This window comes from Zingiber officinale, chromosome 7B (assembly GCF_018446385.1).
Source record: "Zingiber officinale cultivar Zhangliang chromosome 7B, Zo_v1.1, whole genome shotgun sequence".
Lineage (NCBI taxonomy): Eukaryota > Viridiplantae > Streptophyta > Magnoliopsida > Zingiberales > Zingiberaceae > Zingiber > Zingiber officinale.
This window is the reverse complement of record NC_055999.1, coordinates 117460620-117486327: the sequence shown is the minus strand read 5'-3', so window position 1 is coordinate 117486327 and position 25708 is coordinate 117460620. Positions and strand designations below refer to the sequence as shown.

General features: G+C 34.3%; 2 protein-coding genes and 1 pseudogene across 3 annotated transcripts; all 3 read right to left on the bottom strand.

The window, feature by feature from the left end:
- Positions 1-1334: 1334 nt before the first annotated feature.
- LOC122007134 lies at positions 1335-5713 on the bottom strand (annotated as a pseudogene).
- A 2490-nt stretch (positions 5714-8203) lies between these two features.
- LOC122007133 (bromodomain-containing protein 9-like) lies at positions 8204-17359 on the bottom strand. 2 transcript variants are annotated; one of them, XM_042562917.1, is made up of 9 exons: positions 16867-17356; positions 16330-16375; positions 16144-16210; positions 15964-16009; positions 15789-15887; positions 10189-10257; positions 9736-10090; positions 9478-9635; positions 8204-9211 (listed from the first exon to the last, which is right to left on the bottom strand). In XM_042562917.1, exons 1-9 carry the CDS (start codon positions 17191-17193, stop codon positions 8405-8407), a joined length of 1974 nt encoding a protein of 657 aa, XP_042418851.1. In that variant the 5' UTR covers positions 17194-17356; the 3' UTR covers positions 8204-8404. The 2 variants fall into 2 exon arrangements, with proteins under 2 accessions (XP_042418851.1, XP_042418852.1); XM_042562918.1 differs by having other exon boundaries at positions 9033-9195; positions 16867-17359.
- Positions 17360-19102: 1743 nt separating this feature from the next.
- On the bottom strand, positions 19103-25708 carry LOC122007132 (protein GET1-like). Its single transcript, XM_042562916.1, has 8 exons — positions 25548-25708; positions 24232-24311; positions 23986-24056; positions 21499-21569; positions 21356-21437; positions 19624-19673; positions 19419-19537; positions 19103-19322 (listed from the first exon to the last, which is right to left on the bottom strand). The coding sequence occupies exons 1-7, from the start codon at positions 25656-25658 to the stop codon at positions 19451-19453; spliced, it is 552 nt and encodes a 183-aa protein (XP_042418850.1). The 5' UTR covers positions 25659-25708; the 3' UTR covers positions 19103-19322; positions 19419-19450.

Sequence of the window (25708 nt, the reverse complement as noted above, 5' to 3'; positions counted from 1 at the left end):
CTATAACAAGCAAGCTATCCTGTCCTGTGACCATGAAAACAATCTTTTAGGACCAGGACCAGCCTTGCACACTCAATAAATCCTGCAACAATAGCAAATCATCTGGCTACAACAACAATAATAGATTATCATTAGTCACAATTATTAAGCAGCACGGCCGAGAATGTCAATCATAGTTCCAGAGGCATCGCTCAAATATCCATCATTATAGCTCCGAGCCTTCTGGGGAGCAGGTAGCGTGTGGTGATTAAAGGTTGTCCGCATGGAAGATGACTTGTAATCCACTTGGGATTATCATGAGGCAGGGACAGTCTAACCGAGCAAAGAGACTCCCATTCAAGAACTCGAAGAACAGCCCTTAGCTCATTGGTCACACAACGTTTAGGAGGTCGGGTCCAAGTCATTTGTCATGATCCGTCAGGGAATAATTCTTCGGCCCGGCTATTTTTTCAGGTGCGCCGCCTTATCTCAGTTTGTCCATCGAATAAATCTGCAAGCGTGACTGCGTGAGCAATTGTGTCACCAATTTTGTCTAAGAAAGTCCGCATTCCTTCCCTTTCTAAGCATCCAATAAAAATAAATAAATAAATAAATAATTCAATACGTGAAATTCTCATCATACAAAGTCCCGGAGAAAGATTTATTATACACATTCTTATCTTATTTTTTACAAAAGATTATTTTCAGAATTCGAATTCGTGATTTTTAATCATATGATAATAATTTTACCGTTAATCATATGATAATAATTTTACCGTTGTACCAAGACTCCCGGAAAAGTGTCCAAATAATTTTTTAAAAATAATTCAAGGATTAGCATTTCAAAATTATCTTCCAAGTAGAGGATATCGATTATGCAGTGCCTGATTAACTGCAGAAATACTTAACCGTTGCACAGATGTTTAATAGATCATATCTTCCATTTCTTATTCTCAGGAACAACAGACATCTCTAATTTAATAATTCTTGATAAATTTATCTCCTAATTAAAAACATAGAGTACCCGCCAAAATTAAATGATTAACAAAACAACCAATCCCTTGGGTTTGTCTTGTGAAAAAGAGTCGACCTTCAAGGAACTGATTAATCGCCAATATTACTTTGATTGGAAAGAGATACAGTTACAGTTAGCTAAATATGCTGACTACTGATAAACATCGAGAGGTAATTAATTTGCTTCTCGCCCTAAGTCCAGGAAAATAAGGGAATTAATTAATCTACATGGAACAGGCATCTAAGATTCAATCACATAGGAACCTTGTTGTCAGCTTAATCATGTAGGCAATGAAATTTTAACACAATAAAAATAATGAAAGAGTTTTGGATCAAGAAAATGATAAATGGGAATAATTTCAACAATTAGCAGAAAACTATTCTTTTTGAGCTCCTCCATTGCTCAGTGCAGTATACAAGGTTGAGTACTCTTTTGCTTAAGAAGTGGTACTATATTTATGGAATCAGATGCATAAATCTGATCCACATTATCATCATTCACAATGGAAAATAACTGGGTGGGTGATTTCAAATAAGAACGAAGAGGGCTCATCTTCGGTCGTATAAATTGACAATAAAGAGGCTATCTGCTTGACTTAGTAAAAACAAATACCACCCATGGCGGAACTTACACGGCAGCAAGCTCAGTTGGTGTTGTACAAGGGAGTAAGAGAGTTTGCTCGGACATTAATACCACCCCCTCTAACGGACAAAGAGGGCCCTCTGAGTGAGTCGTCGGCTCTGCTAACAAGATTTGAGTCGAGGAACACAACTATTACAGTTATGTCATCATGAAAATGCCGACGAACTCCACGATCAATCTTCTTAAGATCAGAGTACCTCATCTCCCGTTTTTTTGCAGCTTCTTGTAGTGCAGCTTTGACAAGCCTTCGAGCACTTCCCTGCATGATTGGAAGGATAATTGTTTTTTTCTCTCAATAGTTTAGTAATTTGAAAAACTGCAGCTAAGATTGAAGTCCATATGGTGGGCAGATATTGGATATGACCTCTAACACCGAGCATAAGATCACATGTTCTTATGTTGAAGGCTAACCTTATCAAACTCTTAAGGCTTATTTCTAGCAAATGTATCTTCAACTTAGCTGATCCCAAATAGCCGAAAGTATGCAATCTTGAGAGAACTATTTACCATCGGAAGCAAACTCCAAGATCTTGGTTTCAGTAAACTTTCTCAAGTGGACCAAGGGTGTGAACTTTATTGGAGCGACAAGGCAAACCATTTCATTTTTTTGATAAAAAATCTCTTTTGAGATTCTAAATTCCTATGATATTTTACTGGCTAGTAAAGATGCATAATAGAAGCTCAATTTGATACTATAGATATGGGTCAATTAGCTACTTTCTTGAGATAGCTTAAAGTACAATGGGGATCTCTCCCAAAATGAATCATTGTATTTGTTTGAGGAGATTTTCCAGACAAGAATTTTCTTTATCAAAAAAGGAATATGCACTAAGGTATTTAGTGACATTCAAAATGCATATTATGTTGATGCTTCTTGTGTCTGCGTCTGTTAAACTGACTGAAGAATGCGTTGAACACTCGGAAATTGACAACCAATGCAACAAATAATTTATGTTTGTTCGAGAGTAAACCTATTATTTCCACCCAGTACAAACCTCTTAAGGTTTCTAGCTGGTATAACATCAGCCAAGCCAGTGTTCAATGGTTTGGATTAGGCAATTATTATATCTCACTACCTAATTCCATCCAATGGCACTAGAAATCACAACCTACCTGATACAAACTGAAAATGCATCAAAACAATGATAAATGCTCCCTTATGCACTAATGAAATATAGAGAATTGTATTGCAACTGCAAAGCAAGAAGAATTCCATGATAAACACAATAAAGTGGGAAAATAATGATACTATTGTGATTTGCAACATCACCTACCAGGGAAAAGAATTAAACTTACAGTGTGACGGTTGTGCTGAACGATATCAACAGCTTCTTGATTACTAAGATGCTCCCAGAGCCCATCAGATGCAAATATAAGGAACTGATCTTGTGGTTGTAGTGGTTCCACAATAATTGTTGGTTCTGCACTCAATATAGGTTTCTTAAACGAATCGCGAAGTCTGAATTTTACATGCAATGGTTCCCGATTAAATTCAGCCCTTTTTAGGTATACATCACCGATTGACCTAGAGATCTGGAATAAACTAAAGTAATTTAATTTTAAGGGAAAATAAAACTAAATAAATTATTCATTAAACATATATTAGCAATATAGAATGGAATTGGTAAGGACATTGCTGTTAGTAAATATGATCAATGTTCCACAGAAATATATAATAGCAAGTATTGGCAACTGCAAGGTATACATCACCGATTGACCTAGAGATCTGGAATAAACTAAAGTAATTTAATTTTAAGGGAAAATAAAACTAAATAAATTATTCATTAAACATATATTAGTAATATAGAATGGAATTGGTAAGGACATTGCTGTTAGTAAATATGATCAATGTTCCACAGAAATATATAATAGCAAGTATTGGCAACTGCAAGTATGTTAGTGTTAGACTTGTATCAGGCGTAGGTCACATATGGAGGCTACTCACTCCCATAATTACCAGGATTCTAGCCTAGACCTTACAATCCTATGGCCCAACCTTGCTTTGTTAAGAGCGTAATGTCTGAGGAAGAAAAAGAGATATGGTAGATATTTATTTAAGCCAAGGTTTAAAATCCTATGCCATGAAAGAGTTTGTCTCCAACCAGAACAGTAAGGTTTAGATGACATGCCATGTTGACACACGGCAAAGGCATCTAGGAGTTTTGGTCTCCTAAAATGTGACCTCACTATCTATTACTAGACATATATGAAACGACATAGATCTGAAACAAGCCTTCAAATTAAGTTCTTGGCATAGGAAAACAACAGAAAGGCAGATCTTGCATCTAAAAGAGAAAATTGCATACGGTTATATATACTTGATTAGGTTAGTGGCGGACTTTAAATAAGGGAAAGGGGCTAAATCAATTCTTCATAAATAACATGAAATATTTAAATGATTGACAATATAAAACAAAAGATGATAGAGTGCATATGGTCATGCTATATAGCACATATGATAGAAAAACATCAGACACATGGGTCATCATTCCAACCATTAGAACATGGCCACCTTCAAGTCAGGCATGCTTTTCTTCTTTACGATAAGAATGCATCCAAGAAGAGAAGCATCAATCTACCTGAATTAGGCCCTTCACACGCCATACATTATGCTTCAAAACAACAATTTGTTTATCATCAGGATGCATCAACTGCAACTCCCGTCTCATGGATTCAATTGCTACATTGTGTTCTGCAGACAATTGCACAGCCAAAACTTCTCCAGTTGCTTTCACACCTCTTCCTAGAACAACACGAGAGTCACCAAGATTAGCTATATACAGTGTACTACCGCAGATTACTCCAACTAGACAGCATGTGCCAACAGCTGCAATCTGAGGTTTCACAGGCCATTGTTTGGTCACCAAGGAAATGAATCCCTCCTCTGTTGCTTGGTATGCCTTCCTTATTACATCAGTGGACATGGACTCCTGCTCTGTTGCAAATCCTGCCAAAATAATTTCAATGAAAATGGGCAATGAATATCACCATATTATGGAAGAATTATCCTTCTCAATACATAGTGCAGCACATTCCTTTGGATCTTGATTCAGAATCAAGTTCCAACTACAAAGTAGCAAATAGGAAACAAGCATACAAATACACAGCACAATGAAAAAGCATCAGACATCAATTATAAAAGTTGAATACGAACAAAAAATAGATAGTAACTTCCATGTATATTATTAGTTTTTGACTCATCCATCCATCAACAAAACCTTTACTGTGTTTGAGTCATGCAAGTACAGAGCTTACTCTTCAAGTTCTGAAAGAGATGATCATTGACATAGTGAGAAGTTTCTGGACCACCATGCCCATCATAAACACCAATGAAAGTCCCATATGGCCCCAATTCAAGTGAGCTTAGAGGTCCTGACTCAAGTTGGCTCTGATCCTCAAGCAAGTTATTTGCTTGTACAACCGCCATTGAGAACTCACCATAAACATGCTGCCCAGTGTCCTTGTACCATAGAAGCCCATCCTGTCGACCAACGACATCAGAACCTGAGCAGGCAAATATGTCCTTTGGCTGCCAGCAGGCCTTAAATAGGTTTATCAATTTTGTTAACATCCCTCATCTCAGTTAAACACACATTTGTATTTTCAGCATCATCCTGACATGATCCAACATCCCAAACTGAATGTGCGCTTCTCCTCTGAAACTGAATCAAAAGAAGCCGCATAAAGCATGTCAGTTGGAATATAAGACAAATGCAATAATAGCTGCTTTTTTTTGGAAGGCTATCAAACACCCAACTTTCCTCCTATAACCACTCTGAAGTAGTCAAAGATTTCAAGAGCAAATTTTCGTTAGCCCTCCCATAATTTCTCATCTAAATTAAGATACTCACTAACAAACCAACTACCAACAAGCTAAATCACATGATGGATCATAAGAATCCAAATCCAAGAAATAAACTACAATACTTCGTTGGTTACCTCCTCTGCCGATCCAGAATATCCGCGAAAGAAGAATCTCACTACCCTTTAACGCACAACAACACGATCTACTCACCGTTCCTCCGCAGCATCACTATCTCTCCGCTCCATCAGGTATTCAGCCAGATGTTTCCGCGCAAACAACCCCCAAAAGGCAACTCCACACACAAGAGAGGAATATATTAAAGAAAAAAGACCTTCCGGGACGAGATCGCCAAGGAGGCGCCCCAGATCTGGGGGAAGCGGTTGTTTCTTCCAGGGATCGAAGAGAGCACACGGAGGGCTGCACCTTGTTTTCTATCGCCGGATTAGGGAGGCGATCGCCCTCTTCTCGCTTTCTCGATCTCACGGATGCTCGAAGCTGCCGCAGACAAAAAGGAACCCATTTTATAGCGACCCGAATGATTACCCAAGCGCCAGCAAAGCGCAGCAGCGCTTGACAGAGAGTTGGAAATCTTTGAATATTAATTATTTTTGCGAAATAATTTGGGGCAAAAAAAGAGGGAATTTTAAAATTAAACAAAATAAATAAAATGTGAGTTTATCTTATTAATTACAAACACGTGCGCTGCATGGAAATTAAAGAAAGATTTTAAAAGAGAGAAATATGTATTTATATTATATATTATATAAAATATCAATTAATTATATAATTAAAAATCCAGTTTTTTTTATTAGTGATGGAAAGAAAATGAGCAAAAATTAAAATTGGCAACCTCACGGTCCTCACCAAACCATTAAAATAAGGAAAAATTTATATGCAGCTCCTATTGGTAAACAAATATTTACGTGTAGTCCTCATCCATAAAAATCTTTATTTCCATTCCTTAGTCAAATATATTTATCTAATTACTCATGATACTTTTAAGTATAAAAAATCTAAAAATCAGTATACTATCTCTTAAATTCAGTACATTAAATTAGAATATATTATATTTTCTATCAAATTGAGTATGATTTTTTTTTCACCTCAATTGGATGGAAAATATATTAGATTTTTTTAAAATAATACTCAATTGGATGAAAAATATACTAGATTTTCATCCCTAGTTAAACATATTTACCTAATTACCCATGATACTTTTAGGTATAAAAAATCCAAAAATCAATATAATTCCTCTTAAATTCAGTACATTAAATTAGAATCTAGTATATTTTCTATCACGATTCTTTTTTCACCTCAATTGGATGAAAACTATATTAGATTTTTTTTAAACGGTACTCAATTGGATGAAAAATATACTAGATTTTCTTTAAATAGTAAATAATGCTGAATTTATAAGGAATTATATTAAGCAGGAAAAAAATCGTAATAGAAAATATACTCAATTCTAGTTTAATGTGCTGAATTTAATAGAATTATACTCATTTTTAGACTATTTGTACCGAAAAAAAATATGAAGGTTAATTTTGATAGAAAATATACTCGATTTTAGCATAAAGTACTGGATTCTAGTATAAAGTGCTGAATTTAACCGGAAATATACTCGTTTTTAGACTTTTTATACCTAAAAAAATCTGAGGGGCAATTTAGGTAACAATATTTGCATGAGGGAGTTGAAACAAGTAATACTTTATATGCAAGGAGTGGAAATAAAAATTTTTGTGATTGTAGACTGCATGTAAAGTTGTGATTATGATTAAAAAATTTTCTCTAATTTATCGTTAAAATATTTTATTTTTGCTGTGAAACTATTTAGTATTTATATTCTACATTATTTACTTTGTTTAAAATCTATAAATTCAAATTGGCAATAATAATACTTGGAGCAAACACTCATTTTTTTTTATGTTAATTTTACATAGGATATTCAAATTGTGTACAATAATATGTTTTTTTAAAAAATAATAATAAACAACACTTATGTACAAATTCATATATCTTTATAAGATTTTGGTCTTGCCCTTCTTTATTAGAATAGTAAAAAGGCGTCTTTTTTATTATTTATTATAAAAATACATTTCATTAGTGTATTTTACTAAATTATCATTATTTTTAATGTTATTATATACTATAGTCATAACTACTACAACTACATAATTATAATAGTTATAATTTTATAATTATTATAATATAATATTGATAAGTATTTAGCAAAAATTAATTATCTATGTTAGTAGCAACTAATATCGATCATTGTTGATAGTATTAACTAGAGATGAAAGGCCTATATTACTAGTGTTATAAATTATAATTATTACAATAATATTATTTGTATTGCTATTCAGAGTGGAAGCTTCATTATAACGTAATATTTGCTAATGTAGATTACAACAATTTTTTATATTATAATAATTATGAATTCATAATTGCTATACCCACATTAAAAATAAAAATAATTTCAAAAATAATCATTTTGTTAATAAATAAATAAATAAATCTTTTTAATAAACAAGAAAATCTTTTTAATTTTTATCCAAAGGCATAGAAAAATCAAGCAATTTTAGTGAAGTTCATCTAAAATTTACACCTTAATTTTTAAAAAGAGAAAATAGTTTTAAAATATATATGATTTAATATTTTTGACCCAAGTGTGAAGTACACATTCCAACCAAACTTACGAACCACATGCTAAATTGGAATGAACATATTTCACCCAAAGCAAAAGAACAAAAGCAAACAAGCAAAAAAAAATCAAACATCTTGTTAAGAATTAATATCGATAATAATTAATCTGTACAAACACCCTTCTTCTACTTTTACAACAGAATGCGGGGGTTCCTTAATTGTTAAAACGCCTGCATATCATTGCAGCACTATCTGTAACATGAGTCATGGCCGCTTCTGCTCTCTAACCTCTACCAAATGGAAAATGAAGGTGTACAATCTCAGAGCCCCAATGCTAGGTTTGGGTTTTTCGATTCTAATCGAACACCTGAAACCGGTGAACCTGGTGACTGGAAGCCTAAATTTAGATCAGGAGAAAAAGAAACTGACTTTGTCATTGATGCCACTCTCCTTGTTCCCTGAGAATCATGGGGACCGTCGGGCAGGTGGTTGCCGGAGATCGGTGACGTAGTTGGACCAGTAACTGAATTAGTCGTATCAGCTTGAGTGTTAGTTCTTGACAGCATGTCTGATGATGCGCAAGGATGCGTTAGCATTGCCTGTGAATGAAAGCTGCCGGGTGATGCTGATACCTTGATAACATTACCAGCTTGAGAAGGATGGTTAAACCCCATGGGTCGACTAAAACCGTTCAGTGGCTGCATCGCACCGACTTGTGGAAGTTGATTTCCTGTCTTTTGCCAAATACCATGTGGTTTCAAAGAACTTGTTTGATGTTTAGTAGTAGCTTCTGCAGAATCTATGGATCTGCTTGGATGAGAAAGTGAAGCAGCTGGCGAAGTCGAGCTTGCATTAACTTCCACCGCAGCATCATCAGATGCATGTTCAGATGCCGATGCACTTGTGGTCGGCAAGTTTTCCGGTTGGGATGAATTTGGGGATCTAGATAGTAGAGGATGAGACTGTTGTGGTGCATCCTTCTCTCCGACCCACCCACGGCCAAATTTTGTCCCGGGAGGTAGAACACGCTCGATGCGTTTAGCAGCAATTTCCCAGGCAATAGGACCAAGTTTTGCAGCAAATCGAGTCAAGCTCCTTGCATAAGCATGCTCTGTGTAAAGGCCGACCTAATTTAACAGTCAGACCATGAACTTAAGAAACTAAGATATTGGCATATTAAAACATTCACTAAGTAAAAGTTCGTCCGATGTTATAGAAGAAATTAAAAGGGCAGTGATCAGCTGCAAATCTAACGATACTTCCGACACAGAATATAACTATGAATAGGATCATTTCTGAGTAAGATATGAATATTAGACAGGATAGCCATATCGTTAAACCTTTAAACAGTGGACCTTTGAAATTTAATGCCGGAATCTAACTTGATACTTACAGGAATCAGCTGCTTTCTCTCTCCATCAAATGCTGTTAACACTGATGGCTCAGTTAGGGAGCCGGCCACCTCAGGTTGGGTATATGTATTGCGACGGTTTTCATCCATCACAAAGGATTTCTTTAGATATTTCAACGAACCACCTTTATAAATAGAACCTACAAAAAGATCCCAAAGAGAACAATTGTGATTATGCAAATGATGATAATTCTGTCTAATTCATTATAAATGTCACAACACACAATTTGAGAAGTAAACCTGAATTGTCTTCATGCCTTTCAAACTTATGCTCATTGGTGAAACCATGAGGTTCGGTATTGCGAAGAGAATAAGTTCTTGTAGACAAGTTGGGCAGGCTGGTTTTATCCAATCCAGTATGTGATAAATTGTGTGAGAAGTTGGTTGATTGATGATTATCTCCAGCATTAGCAAGTGTTGCATTGGAAGAGAGATTGGAACAGGGATTATCAGCAGTGGGGCGACCTAATTTCTTGAATATATTTTTAGTCGGTGGTCTACCTCTCCTTGCTGGCTTTGGTTCTTGATCATTATCATCACTTTCTTGTCTCAGATTGTCAAAGTTCTTTTTTGCAAGCTCTTGAATTGCTCGAGCCTGTACAGACAAAATATGAATCAACAAAAAAGAAATAAAGTACACATATTGCTACCAGAAAAGTAATGGAAATAAACAAGGAAAGAGACAGCTGACACCTGTCTGTAGTAAATTGTGTCTGATCCATTGTATTGCATTGCATTTAAGCTGATTAAAAAAACATCTTGCTGCAAAACACATGAAATAAAAATGTTTTCAGATAAATGGAATGTCACTTCCAATATGATAATGAAGACGGAATAAATCATGAAAGGCCTCCTTTATTGTAATAGATATCATCAAGTGCGGCACACAAAAAATTATTTACAATATGCTAAAACTGCAATGTAGAAGCGATCCAAAGATGATTGTCTTGAAATTTTCAGGCATAAGATCTTATACAGTGGGAAAAATATATGACTCCCAAAAGCTTAAGTTAAAATAATTGTATTTCTTGTTCTATACTTGATTACTAACAACACATCAATTCCAATTCAAATTCAGAAAACAAGAACATGGAAAAACTGCAGTGCAGCAGATGAAACATGTTCCGAGAGAGATTTTACTCAAATTTTGAAGCATAAGAAAAAAAAGTCACTAAAAGCCTCTTACAATACCCACAAGCTAAACAAATAAGCATGTAACAACTCCTGGAATACCATCTTTACCCTTTTTCATTGTGACAGTGACAGGTGACTACAGGGCACACATGATCAGTTCTAGATGTAAATCACATTATATGGTAAGATTGTTATCACCAAGACACCAACACACATGTTTCATTTGTGGCTATAATATTTCCTTTCAGAATGATCAAGTCTGATTTCCACCCAGAGGCTGCGCCAACTAGGGTCTGTTATCTATAGGGCTTCCTAGTAGTGTTAGACAATGCAAGTACCTCATGATCATCAAGCTGTATTCGTCCCAACTATTTTGATCCAGCTACATTAATAGTAGCCCTCTGCTAAGTTTTATACAAGACTATATCACAAGTAACATTCAAAACCAACCTTGTAATTAAATAGACTAAAATGTTCTAAGGTCCCCCTCTCTCTATTTTCTACACCTTTGATGTAAGAAATTCAACTCAAGATATAAAATCTATTGTCCACTTTTGAAAATGTTTATACCATCTCAACATATTTTCTCTCATTTTATCAACTAAATCTATGCATCCATCTTAATATTGTCAATTTGTCATCACTGTTATATTAAATATTTGTAGGCATTGCTTCATATTTGCAAACTAGTGCATCACTCTTTTACATAAAATATGATGGATTGTGCCATGTTATATTAACTATTTGTACACATTACTTCATATTTGCAAATTAGGACATCCCTATATTACATAAAATATAATGGATTGTACCACAATTTCTAAAAAAAATTCTTTTAGTCAAAGGGGAAAGCCTCTCGTTAATATCTCTTCCTAGTTGAATAATAAATCTAAGCTATTCATAACTTTTATAAAGATTTCATTCTTATTCATCTTAACTATTTCATTGATTCTTTTTTATTACTCAAGCTACATTTCATATATTCCTTGTTTATTTTGTTCTATTGATCATAAAGCCTTCAATTTCTAAATTTTTTCTATATAATTCAAGATTTAAATATAATCCAATTACACTCATCAAATATCCCAATAATGTCTTGGATGGCATACATATGTTGAATATGATGTATTAGCTCATCAAGTACTAACACAAAATAACATAGTTTCTGGTTCACAATAAGAAAATCATTTGTCACACTCCAAGTAGCTATAATGCTAGTAAACATTATCTTATATATCTTTTATCACGTTAATGTAATTACTACATATTCCTTTCCACTTCATAATCCAATTTAATAGTTGTCTAAGTACTCTATCAACTTTCTATAAGTCCATAAAAATCATAAGTAAACGCTTCTATTTTTCTTTATATTTTTTCCATCATTCATCTTATTAAAATAAATAGCATCTATAGTTAATCATCTAAATATGAAATCCAATTAATTCTCAGAAATATTTGTAACATCTCTCATTCATTTTTCAATAACTCTTTTCCAAAGTTTCATAATATGACTCATCAAACTTTATAATTAGAACAACAATATGTATCATTAACCAAATTATACCTTGATCACCTAAATTCTACCAAACTTCAATAGTAACATCAATGGGGCATACACATTCATCTACATTAATTCTTTTTAAAGCTTCTTTACCTTACTTAATCTAATATTATAAACAAATCTATGATTATTATCATAATTTTTTATCACCAAAATCAAATTATCTATAAAATGCTCATTAAAAGCGTGCCTGTACCATGTGAAAAAACAAAGTGGAGAACAACAAAAGCTGGAGGGAAGAATTCTCCCTAGCAGCCTCAAAGGTCACTGAAAGCCTTGCCAATAGGGATGAAATTGGAGCCATCCAACCCATCCAAAACCTTAATCCTGTATACTATTACATAAGGGATGGGCATATCAGTTTAGCCCTCTTCCTCTCCTTGACAGTTTTTTATTGCCTTCCTACTCCCTAGGAATCCATCTCTCAAGTCCATCTTCAGTGTCATATGGCTACCAGAGCAACAAAGCTAACTGAAAGATCAAACAAACATTATAACCTTTGGAATGGCATAGGCAATGACCTTGTGCTAAAGAGGTGAGATTGGATCAAAAAAACTTTGAACATCAAAGTTGTGAAAGTAATACTAGCAGGTCAAGCATTACTTTCCACTTCTACTATGCCTTGCAACTACAGAAAAAGATAGCAAGCTTATGAAGCATGAATAATTCAGATTGTTTGTTGAGTTCATTTTGAGTATGATAGAGATGTGATACCTATACAATACTATGTTAGTACATGTCAAATACTTTATCAATGTATATTCTTTTTCCTCCTAAACTAAAGTAAAGGGATAAGGGCTTGGAGTTGAAAAGATAATCATTAATATAACCAGCACGCACAGAGAAGCATCAGTTACAGTCTAACTAGTTCTAATACTATACTAGTAGCAGTATTGCAATATATACTTCGATCGTATCAATCCAATATCAATAACCACCATTATTATGATGATTGGATATTTCATTCTTTATCAATAACAGTTATATAAGTTTCGCTTGCAAAACAATCTGGGATTCTACATTATCCACTATTCAATTGTATACTAGATCACTAGTAATATTCAAAACTTTTACGTCACTAGAGTTTTACTTGGTATTTCATACACCATTCCTTGAAGTCTAATTAATTCAAGTGTGTAATGTTTAAAAATAACCAAACAATCTAACTTATTTATCTCATTTAATCATGTAATTGGGGTCACACCAATTGCTGTTTAGTAAAAGTTACTTTTTAAAAATAAAATGATCCAAATAACACCACAATGTCACCTCAGCATTTTGACCTATATTACACTGATTTTTAATGAGTTGTTCCTCCCTACTAAACACTTACAGTTGGTTGTATCACACTCCACAAAAAAAAAAAAAAAAACTAAGGAACACATGATGATGACACAAAATTTGAGAACATCCTTTCTATTTCAACTAGATACTTTCCTAATAATGATAATTTCATGGCATCTCCTTAATAAATAATATACCTAAAACTCTAAGTAACAAGAATTTGTAGTCCATCTATTACAACAATCATCTCTTTTCTTTTCTTAAGTTCCAACTAACTTCAACATTTTTAGACTTGGTTTACTTGGATGGGGAGATGGGCAAGGGGGAACTGCATCAAAGAAACTACAAAAGCAGCATTGATGGCGCTACCAGATGGCAAAGGTGGAAGAGGTATTTGGTCCATGTTGGATGAAGCATCATAAACGTAACAAACTAAACTACTAACTCATCCGGAGGAAGACACAAGTAGAAAAACTGTTTGTCACTCAGATTGTAAAATTAGACACTAAAGATTTTAAGTAAAACTAAAACAGAGCATATGATTTTTTTAATTTTGATAATAAGAAAAGAAACAAAGGAATGGATAGCAAGGAATTATTTTAACTAAGAGCTATAGATATTTTGAATATATTATTAGAGAAAATGGAGAAAATAACTAAGAAACCACTAAAATAGTGGCTTGTCCAAATGGATAGGACTTTTTAAAGTCTTATTTGATCATCCAGTGCCTATCAGGTTAGAATAGAATTCTTATAAGGTTGCAATACAGCCAGTTGTAAATATCATGATGATGGAAAATCAAGAAGCAATAAGTAAAAAAACTAATGTAATAGAGAGGAGAGTGATAAGATGGATGGGGTTACTATAAAAGACAAAAATAAACAAAAATTAGTATATTCTGAGAGAAATTAGGTGCAGCTCCAAACATTATGAGAGGGAATAAAAATGGTATGAGCATGTTCAAAACAATGAATCAGACAATTTGAATCGATTAGAATTGAAGAGTAAGGGGTAGAGGGAAACCATTCTATACTACATAATTAGAAATGATCCAATAATTGAATATTACGAGTGATTGAGCTTAACACAGAGTTCAATGAAGAGATAAGATTTGTGCAACAGATCAGAAATAGTTCGTATTAGTATGGCCTAAAGATCATGATGACCTCAGAGTTAAAGAGGAAAATGTCATCATTAAAGATTTAAAGTCAGTTGGGGTAAATTGATATTTAAAAAAAAATATATATGTGCCTAAATTCAAACAATAAACTTTTGGAATAAATGGAGAAAATTGAAAGAAAAAAAAAATGTAGCAACCAAAATGAATTTAAACCTGTGTTAAGAAATTTTTGAGAAATATAGGAACATCCCAACAATAAATTGTGGTAAGGTGCCTCTTCACTCAGCAGCAAGGGAATTTTTGTATCAACTTAGAAGTGCTTCTTAGGACATAAATAGTTAAATAAAAAGTTGAATATTAGACTTTTGTTGAAAATCTAGCAAAACATTTTCATCTACCGTGAAGCACCAAATTCTAAAGTCAAAGCATAATCGTACCTAACTGCATGATAGTTCTCAATCATTGGATAAACAAGAAAAGTATAGGCGAATGTACATTAAAAAAAGAAAAATATCTGCTAGTATTTCATGGACAACAACTTTATGCTAGCTTTCTCCAATTGCAGCAAATAAGCTACAAACCCAATTACACTTTTCATGGAATGAATTAAAAAAAAACATAATTATATATGTTTATGTAAAAGCATCCTTGGCAGGAGAATTCATGACCTCTTTTGTAGGAAAAATTACAGTAATGTAACTATTAATGACATTCATAAAAACAAAAAAAGGTTAACTATTAATTGATAATTTATAGAAACAAAAACATTATGCAACTTTTTTGTTTATTTTAAGGATAACAAGGAATGTCTTGACAGAAAAATAAATATACAACCGAAAGCTGCAGACTGACTCAGATGCTACTCAGCAAAATGAAAAAGAAAAAAGAAAAACAAAACGTAAGCTATGTCCAAGTTAACATGGAAGTCGAATAGAAAAGGAGCTAAAGGCTCTGTCGCACACTGCACAACAGACAAAAAGATAAAGAACTTCACATACATTGTCCTTTGATGTTTCTAGAATTCCTGATAATCATACTATTAATTAGTGTACAGTTTCTTTGTTAAAAAGGAATTTCCAAGTAAGAGAGTGATAGAAAAATATATAAAACACCACAGCTTCTGAGAGTATTTTGGTAGGAAAAAATCACGTAATAAATAGTTTACAGAAAAATTCAGCATTTGTAGTAACTGACCTCAAACTGCTCTAGGTTGGCATAAGCTCCATCTGAAAGCTTCTTCCTTATCGTAGCAAAATCCATGGGATGTTTGATAATGTCATGATAATCTGGAAGCTGCCACAACAGCCAATATAGGATGCAATCAATGGATGCCTAATGAGGAAGGCAATCATATTCAAAGACAACACACCTCCTCACGGTCAACAGGCTCAGCAAAGACGCCATAAGTATCTTTCCTGATATGGTTATAAGAAAGCAATAAATCTAATGGAAAGACACATATTGAACAGAACATACACATGGGCCAAAATCCAAGAAGGGGAAGAAGCAAACTCAGGTGAGAATCAAACAAAGAAAGCACAGAACTCACTTCTGCAACCTATCCAAGATAAAAACTAACAACTTTTTGTCCGGTAATGGTGTAGTGGGTCCAAAATCTGCAGTTAATGACACAAACATTCTTCACTGAGAAAGGCTTAAATAATGAAAGCCACAAAATTCTTTTTTCTTTGATTTACTATTACCACTAAATAAATGACTGAGTGAAATATCAAACCTTGTGGAAGATCCGTCACTTTCGATGTAGGATTCTGCCTTTCTATCTGAAATAAGAGAAATTAACGCAGGCCATATCAGTAAAAATGGAATCATAAAGCACGATCAGGAGCTCAAAGGGGATTGGTAGCGGAAAAAGATCACCAGGTGAGAGAAAAAACCGAAAAGATAGAAAAGGATATCCCTTTTTTTTCCATACGAGAAACATGTTACCTGGAGGAGGTTGACCAAGTCAAATCCACCACCACATGCTCGCTCTCCCTCTCAAACGAAAACGAAAAGAATAAAAAGGGAAACAGAACGGAAACCAAGGATCCCTCCTTCCGAAGAAATACACCACCCGAGAAGCACGCAAACACTTCCGATCCCAAGCCGTAACAGCACGGAAACCAAATCAGTATCAGATTTGCCCCAAAATCCTCCAAATAGAAAAATCTAATTGTTTGCGCCTTTCCAGACCATCAAATTCCCAATTTTTCCTAGACAGATCTACAATAGGAGAGAGGTAGAGGGAGGAGAAGAATTGGGATCAAAGTACCTGGGCATCATTCCGGGCGGCCCCGAGCTTTCTGCTTCTGCGGTCATCCGATTCGGAGCCAGATACAGCCGAATCGGTGTTAGGGTTGTTGTGGAGGCGAAGTACGAGGCGAAGCTTCTTCTCCCGCCTCCCCTGGTCGGACTCTTCGTCATCGTCGTCGTCCGCCACCGCCGCTGCTGCGTCGCGGTGTCGGGGATCATCATCGGGGCTAGGATCGCGCTGCTGCTGCTGCTGGAGGCGTAGACTACGGCGCTGGAGGTCCAGGAGAGAGGGCCGCCCCTTCTTCTTCGTCTTCCTTGTCGCTGTGGGCGCCTTCGTGTTGCCCATTCCGGATGCCCCGCTCCTCTCTCTCTCTCTCTCTCTCTCTGTCTCTCTCTCCGGTCTCTCCGTTGTTTTCCTCTCTTGCCCGGAAGGATATGTCGCACGTGATGGGAGGCCGGGGCAATAAAGGGTGGCACGTGATATCTACGTGAGGAAGTTGCATCCGCGTGCCTGATTGAGAAGGGCTTCTCTCTCAGCTGAGCTTGGGCTTCGAATTGTTCTTCAACTTGGTCTTGGGCTTGAATTTGGCTTCACCACGAGTCAATTTTTTCTTCTTCTTCAATTTTGTTTTATTTTATTCGAGAGATTGCACTGTTGTACAAAACAAAACAAAAAAAACAAAAAACAGGAGATTGGAAAAACAGAGTCTTTTTTTTATTGAAATAGTCAAAAGTATCTTATTTATTTATTTATTATTAAAATAATATCATATCTTTCCTTAGATCTATTTTTTTTAAAATTATATAATAACGGCTATTATAACTATACAGTTGATCCTGTAATTAATATAATATAATATTAATTAATATTGATAAAAAATTATATATATTATAATATAATAATATAATACTGATTAGTATAATATTAAATAGTGTTGATTAAAAACTAAACTTTCTATATTATAATAGTTCGTATTTGTTATAATATATTATTGTTGACTAAAAATAAAATGTTCATATTATAACAAAATTACAACTGCTACAATTTAGTATTATTAATGTTGAATAGATATTAACAGAGTTAAAGTATCCATATTATAATAATATGAAAAAAAATATATTTAAAAAAACATATGATATTTTGATAGTAAATAAAAAGCCCTCCGTTTCATGATTCTAATATAAAAAAAAACTTCCAAGCTACTGTGTAATGGTAAGTTTACCTTGAGATTTTTTATACATCTACCATTCAAAATCAGCACAAAAAATTTTACCTTTAAACTAAAATATTGCTTTCATATTTATTTTGATGACCAATCAAAAATTTTAATAGAATCGGACCGATTATCTCCAAAATTAATTAAATCGTAAGACCTAAATATCTAGATTATCAAAAACATAAGAAGTAAAAAACGCTCCCCTCACTTGAGCATGGTGCAACAACAAAACGTTTAGCAAGTTCTTCAACCATCTACAATTTAAATCTTAGCTACAACGTATTACAAAATATTTTTTACTAGTGAGATGAAAAATCTATAACGTTGATTATCCAGTAGGTGTACCAAAGGCTCCCCTCACTTGAGCATGGTGCAACGTTTAATAGATTATCTAAGCATCTACAGTTTAAATTTTAATTACGGTGTGTTACAGGATATTTTTTTCTAATGAGATAAAAAAATCTAAAATGTAAAAATAATAATAATAAATAAAAGTAAAAACAAAAAAAGCAACACTTCTTTGCTTGTTCCCAAAAGAGATCTTAATGTTTCAGTCGTGCGTTTCTTGCTGATTTCTAGTGACCATTTCAAATTGATTTGCTTCGTGTAAAATTATATTGTCTAGAACTTGTGACAAAGTTGCCCTACGTTCACATTCATCCATATTTCTTTATGGAATTCATGTTCATTTTCATTATAAGGTTAATTGATGCCTCACTTTCACTGTATTCGAATTCAATAAAGATTTCAGTGATTGATTTCCATTCATATTTGTCTTGATTAAGATGATGATGTTATATGATCTAAAATGGCAGCTCTGTGGCATTTCTGACTGTCTTGCTCTGTTAAACCAGACATTTGAATGAAATCTTCAATACAAGCTTTCTTGTTCATCAAATTACAGAATGAAAATAAAGACACTTCATTGTTTCGGCAAGAACATGGTACTATAACATCAAACTATCACCACAAAGACCAACATCCTGGAAGCATTATTTATCACAGATACTGCTAAAGTAAACAATTTATCAGACAAAATGGTCAGGAAAAATCACTTTCCCATTCCTTTCAAAAATGTTGTACAAAACAAAGTTTTTACATGTCGGAGTCAGAAAAATATAGCATAAATCTGAAAAAGCAGTTGAACACATGGAGTGTTGCCACTGCAAGTTAAGTGCCTCAATACGAAATGTATGCAGCTTCGTAAGTTTATTGACCAATTGAGTGACATGGTACACACAAAAGTAGAGGAAAAAATCTGAACATAGACAAGAAAGGAAACAATGAATAGCTAAAAAGCAAAAAGGCAATACATTTTGTGATCCTACACAATCAGAATAGACAAGCTACATACCAGACAAAATCTTAGGTTTGGTAGTCCTACGTTTAACTGCTGAAAAAGGTTTTTTGGAACTTTTGCCACAAGAATTTGCTGACACGAGAAGTTAAAGCCAGCCATGGAATTATGCCAACCTGCATTTAGAACAAAGGAAACAAAATTCCTGCAACTCAATTCCACAAGTCATTGTATTTCCAGACAATTCAAGCAATGAATCTACCATGATTTGGCCTGTGGCAGCATTTCCAGACTTCCAGGACAATACTCTGCCTGCCAACACCAGCAAAATACATCAAACTTTGAGCAGTGGTAAATTGCAAGATGCAGTCATAGTAGAATTAAACAATTTAATGAAGGGAGAAACTAGAATTTGAACAGATATCCACAGGTTTTCCAACACGTTTTTTTTTTTCCTTTTATTACAATACAACTAGTGGCAAAACCCTTGACTCATCATCTCTTCAAATTAGTTCAAGTGGATCTGATGCTTGTGTCATTTCAGATTCTTCAAATTTAGTCTGATTGAATGGGAAGATCTCAGTTAGTTCTGTGAAAGCATCCAGTATTAATCAACAAGAGTATCTGAGTGTCCAACACAGTACGTTCTAAGAAATTTAACTCATGACCCATAGTAGTATTGATATTTAGTGTCCACTTGGGATGTCAATGACTGAATGTTGATATCTGACATGGGCACAAAGTGATTAGCTGAAGAATCCTAGTAGAGGTATTCAGAACTCACTGCATAAAGAACAGACTTTTGCAGGTATATAGTTCTCTAGCTCGCCTACCATAAATGAATACAATCTTTCAATATACAATCTCAAAAACTAATCTCTAGTGGTTCGGTCTAGAACTCCAAATGCCAGGCTGATGTAGTTTAATAGCTGCAATCAATTATCAAATATACCTGCATAGCACTTAGTTTCCTACTGCTAATGTGTCAATTTAAATTATTATTTTGAACTCGCTACATAAAGAATGGATTTTTGCAAGTAGCCAAGTACATATTTTCTAGCTTGCCTATCATGTATGATTGAATGAATACATATCTTTCAATATACAGTCTCAAAAATCTCCAAGATCTACAGAGCTATGGTCTAGAAAATAGAAATCCCGTGCCAAGCTCATGTAGTTGAGTAGTTATAAACAATCATCAATATCCTCATTGTACTTGATTTCCTTCTACTAATATGTATCAATTTAACATTACTAGCTTGAAATGTGAACATTGCCAAGTCAAAAATTGATTTGCTTTTGGCATAACTCTTGTACCTAGACATTGAAGGGGACATTCTACTGATTTACCAACCTGCCAAAACTGTGTTTCTTGTTTGGCAAATGCCCCGATCTAAAGCCAACAGGAGTGTCTGTAAAACAACCCATCATACTTTTGGCAGCCAGTTTCCGTAGTTTCTTTGCTAATTAATTTCAAAAAGATCAACAACTTAGCAAATTCATTTCTTTTACATGAGAAACTCTGCCAAATCACTAATTACTTCCAGCGGACTACTAGTAATGAAAATTTTCCTGTTCAAATAAAGTAATTTTCCCTTAAAAACAATTGAATTCCTTAAAAGCAGGCAACGCTTTAAGCCTTTTTTTTAATAAAGCGAAAGTTTTACACACCAAGCTCAGTATTGCACTCAATACTGAAAATTATCCACCAACAAGAAGCTTCACTATTTTACAGGCTTCTGTTTAGAAGCCTTCCAATAGTTCTTGTATCTCACCAACAAATGTCTCAATTCTTATGAGTGCAACAACACAGAAGGCAAACAAACTAGAAATGAAAGAACAACATATAATATGATCTGCCTCAAATTTGATAAAAAATAAACATGCATAACAAATGTAAAGATGTTACACAAACACACTTCAGGCATCACTATAATGGAACACAAAATGTTTAATATTTCATAAAGAATGAAAATATCCTATAAATATCTTACCAAAAGGTTGCAATAGATGTTGGGGAACTGCTGCAACAGGAACTCCCCAAAACCGAAGTACAAGACCACCATACAACAGTACCTGTACAAAAAGAAATGATTGGACCACATTCTTTCAGAAAAACGAATAAATAAAACATCACCTTCAAAGCCAGCAAGGCCCTCCCAGACAGCTCATATAACCAGGTTTTCTCCTTCTTGCGCTCTTCTTGTTCTGCACGCATTATGTGAAGGAAAGAACATGTTTAGAGGATTACTACATGATCGTGCACATTATTGAGGCTAACATGAGAAGTAACTAAGTTGAAAATTATGCAAGATCTGATACCAGAACCAACCAGGGTGCTCTGAACTTCTTGACTTTAATGATGATCAGACAGATCATATTTCACAAAATTAAAATCCCTTGGGATTTCGGTTTATGTTTCTAACAGGAAAAGTATATATAAATACCTTGATTAAATTTCAGAAAACTAACGTTGATGTATTGTTTTGAAAATAAATAGCAATACTATGAAGGATTCTCAAAACATAATTAAACATAAGTCGATAACATTTAATCTCAATCTTATTTGATGAGAATAAACATATATAACACTTAATAACTCATCTCCTACTGCCAATTTTAATACTACGGTTCTATTTCCAATACACATCTTCACTTTTGCAACATATCCCTATAGTTTTAACTAGCATAACACACTCCATTTTTATGATTTAACTTTTCCATTATACCAAATATGAAATTTTATATTTCCGATTTCTTTGGCATTTTATCCCACTCATCTTGTTTTTCATAAGCATGTCATTTTCATTCTCCTTCTGATATTTAGCAATTCTAATATTTTCTCTTAAAAGTGGATTGTTAGTCCAAGTTGTTTAACTAATTCTATCCTATGACATGGACAAAATTCTTGATCGCACAGGCCCATGGGAAAGGGAAAAACTACAGTATTTTGCACCATGTTTAGCTCCATTAAGACCAATTCTCTTCTTGACATTGTCATAGTCAACCTCCACATTCTTTGGCATGAAAGTTTGAATCTCACATGTCTACCATTTCACCACCAATGCACCTTGCTTCTCTGCTTCTCTCATGGTACCAAACCTTTCCAGACCATAATTTTTTCTATTCTTTTCTGGTATTTCACCTGAAGATAAAGGTTATAGATCTAGATCCAAACCACTTAATCCTTGCTTAAATTGAAGAGTGCAGATTGTGATTAGCCAAATTATGAAGATCATTCCAAGTGTTCTTAATAAAGACACTAGGTATGTCAAGGAGGCAAGGAACTAAATTGCTCAAGGAATTAGGTGATCACCCATGTGAAACAAGGTGTTATTTATTCTAAAATATTAGAAGACATATGATACATCTAGAGATAAATATAATCAGCAATCACTATCATTTCATATGAAAATGGGTTACAGCAACAGCATGCTGGGTTTGCAAATTGCACAGTATGTGCTGGTGTTAATAAAGGCATACATGGTTGGATGCATGTTCACAGATCACTGTAAAGCCCATAGATCAAGCAACCAAGCAAAACATTATTAGTCAAGAACCAGAAAAGGTATTCAGTTCATTACTTGTCAGGTCTTGTTCTTCTCAGAACATAATGCTCCGCACAATATGAAGTCTTTTTTTTATTGAAATTTATATTTGTGCAAGAAAAGACATAATTACCATAATCTAAATTACTACATTAAAACTTTTGCCTTTTTCTTGTAGAACAGACAGTAAAAGAATCAATTCCAATTAGTGTTCTAGAAATCGGCTTAGGCGCTGCCTAGGTGCTAGGCGTCCACCAGCTGCACCGAAAACATGCTAGTCGGCCAGCTTAGACGGCCATGGCGCCTAAGCAGGATTGCGCGGCCCTAGGCGCCAACTAATCGGTTGAATTGTCTAGACACCACGGAAATAGTGTAGGGTTTTTATGATTTATTTTAGTTTGGGTCTTTAAATTTAAAGCCCAATTAAAAAAAACTGAAATGTAACCTTGAGTTTGTGCCCGATGATGATATTGAGTTTGTGTCTGATGAAGAACAAGTTTTTGAAAATTATGAAGAACAAGAAGTAGTAGAATAAATTTATAATATTTTATCAGTTGTGTAATTTTGAACTCATTTTAAATTTGATGTTATTGTGTTGGAGTTATAGAATGTGATTTATTATGTAATTTATGTTAATACCGTGGAATCTACCTAACGGCTCCTAGTCCCCGCCTAGATGGCCTAGGCGCTGGTCTAGCGCCTAGCGAATTTTAGAACCTTGATTCCAATAGTATAAAAGAAATACAATAGACTAAAGTTTGTGAATATTGGCCAAAACTATGTCTCACATATGATCCCAAACAAATGCTAAGTTTGACATTAGTTTTATCAGAATGTACTATGATTTTACATCAGGTAGAGATAATTCTTATCATTTTATAAACTTCAAAATTTAGGGATGGTTAGTAGCAAAGTGAATTATTCTATTAATAGTGAAGCACCAATATATAATGGTTATTTAAGCTTGCAAGCAGTCAATGATTAAGTAAGAAATGGCATAATACTAGATCGCATAATGCAAACCTAAAACATTATGACTAGGAAAATGAAAATCAAAATAATAGCCTGTTATGTACTTCTAAGCAGCTCCTTTTCCTTGGCTGCAGCTAGTCGTTTAAGTTTAGCAGATTGAGCAAAGGTTGAAGGCCTGTAGTACAAACCAACAAAAAAGAATTCATGTTAGGTATGAAATAGAAACAAAAGTAAGCATTGTGAACCTCTAACTTAAGTATCATAAAGGATTACAGAAAAAGGATTATAACAAAAAAAAGACAGTTTAATGAACACTACAATAACCTCTTCTACTATTGTTTAACACCTACGTTGATAGGGAGCTAGCCTCTTTGTAAAGTTCCTTGATTTCTTTGCGCAATTGAACTTCTTCCTCACTTGTCATTCCTTTCTATAAAGAACAAAAAGTAAAACAAAAAACTCAAAATATACATGCACAAGGAAAATCAATATCATTTATACATGAAGATCAGTATATGACACAACATCATTTAAGTTGACCCATATGAGCATATGAAGCTGAGGCAGTTGCTAACGAATTTGCTTAGACACAGGTAAGATCAAGTCAAGTTTTCAGAGAAAAATTCAACCCGGTGCAATTAGATTTGAATTACACAAAAAAAAAAGCCCAAAACTAAAAATACAAAGGAAAAAACTGAGTAGGAAATTTCAGTTCAATTCAAATCAGATTAAGGGTTCTTTCAGATTTTTGGATCCTTTGAGTTTTACAAGATATTGTATATATGTGGTATATGACATGAGTATATCAATAAATCATGTTGGTTAAGGTTTTTCAAATTTTATCTAACCCGAAAAATCAACCCTGGTCAAAATTTTACAATATTTAAACCTGAACAAGAACCGAAATCTAATAAAACTCAAATTTCTGGTTCAGTTTTAGGTCGAGTTGAGTATATCAAGTTTCTTGTTCACCTCTACTTAGTTGTCAACCCTAAAGATCAGAGTGTTTGTTGTCATGTAGGTCTAGTAGGTCAAACTCATACTAACAAAGGTTTGGGGTGGTGTTGATGTAGGTTACCTGTATATACCTGCATCAGCGTTATACAAGTGTAAGACAATTAAGGGCATTGAGTTAAAAAGACATTGAAGTGACTGCTGTCGTTATTGTAATACATGAGCATGGTTATTATTTCCTCTCCACATAAGGTACGATTTTCTCCATTAATTTTTTGTTTTAAAAAAAAAGTTCTCCGCAATTGTGATATGTCACATTTCATAACAAATCGGGTACAGTGAGATGGAACAGATAAAATTGTCCCTGTATTATCACATTAGATATTGCAATTAATCATCCCTGACTATCGATTGGTGAAGATTGCCAAATACCATCACCAATGCCTAATCGAAAAATACAATGGTAAAGAAAAATACCATCTAAAGTTGCACGGAAAAACAATCTTAATATTCATAGATTTCCACCCCTGCCTACCCGAAAATTAGGGTAATACCCCGCTAGATCTTCACCAAAAACAACTTGTCGCAACCACCTGAATCTTCGGCAGAAAGATCCAAAAAGAAAACATGATACACAAGACTCGTAGAGGAAGGGCGATGCCGTAGGGATTTATTCGGACAATTTGGCGATAAGAAAGCTGGAACCGCTAACCTTTTTGACGATATCCAGGAAGCCATCGAGGGACTGAAGAGCGACGACGAGGAGGAAGATGCAGAGAGGGGAGAAGAAGGAATCGCCCCCGCCGGAAGGGACGCCGTCCATGTCTGACACCGGATCTGAAGCCGTCGGATGAGATGAAATGATTAGCTCCG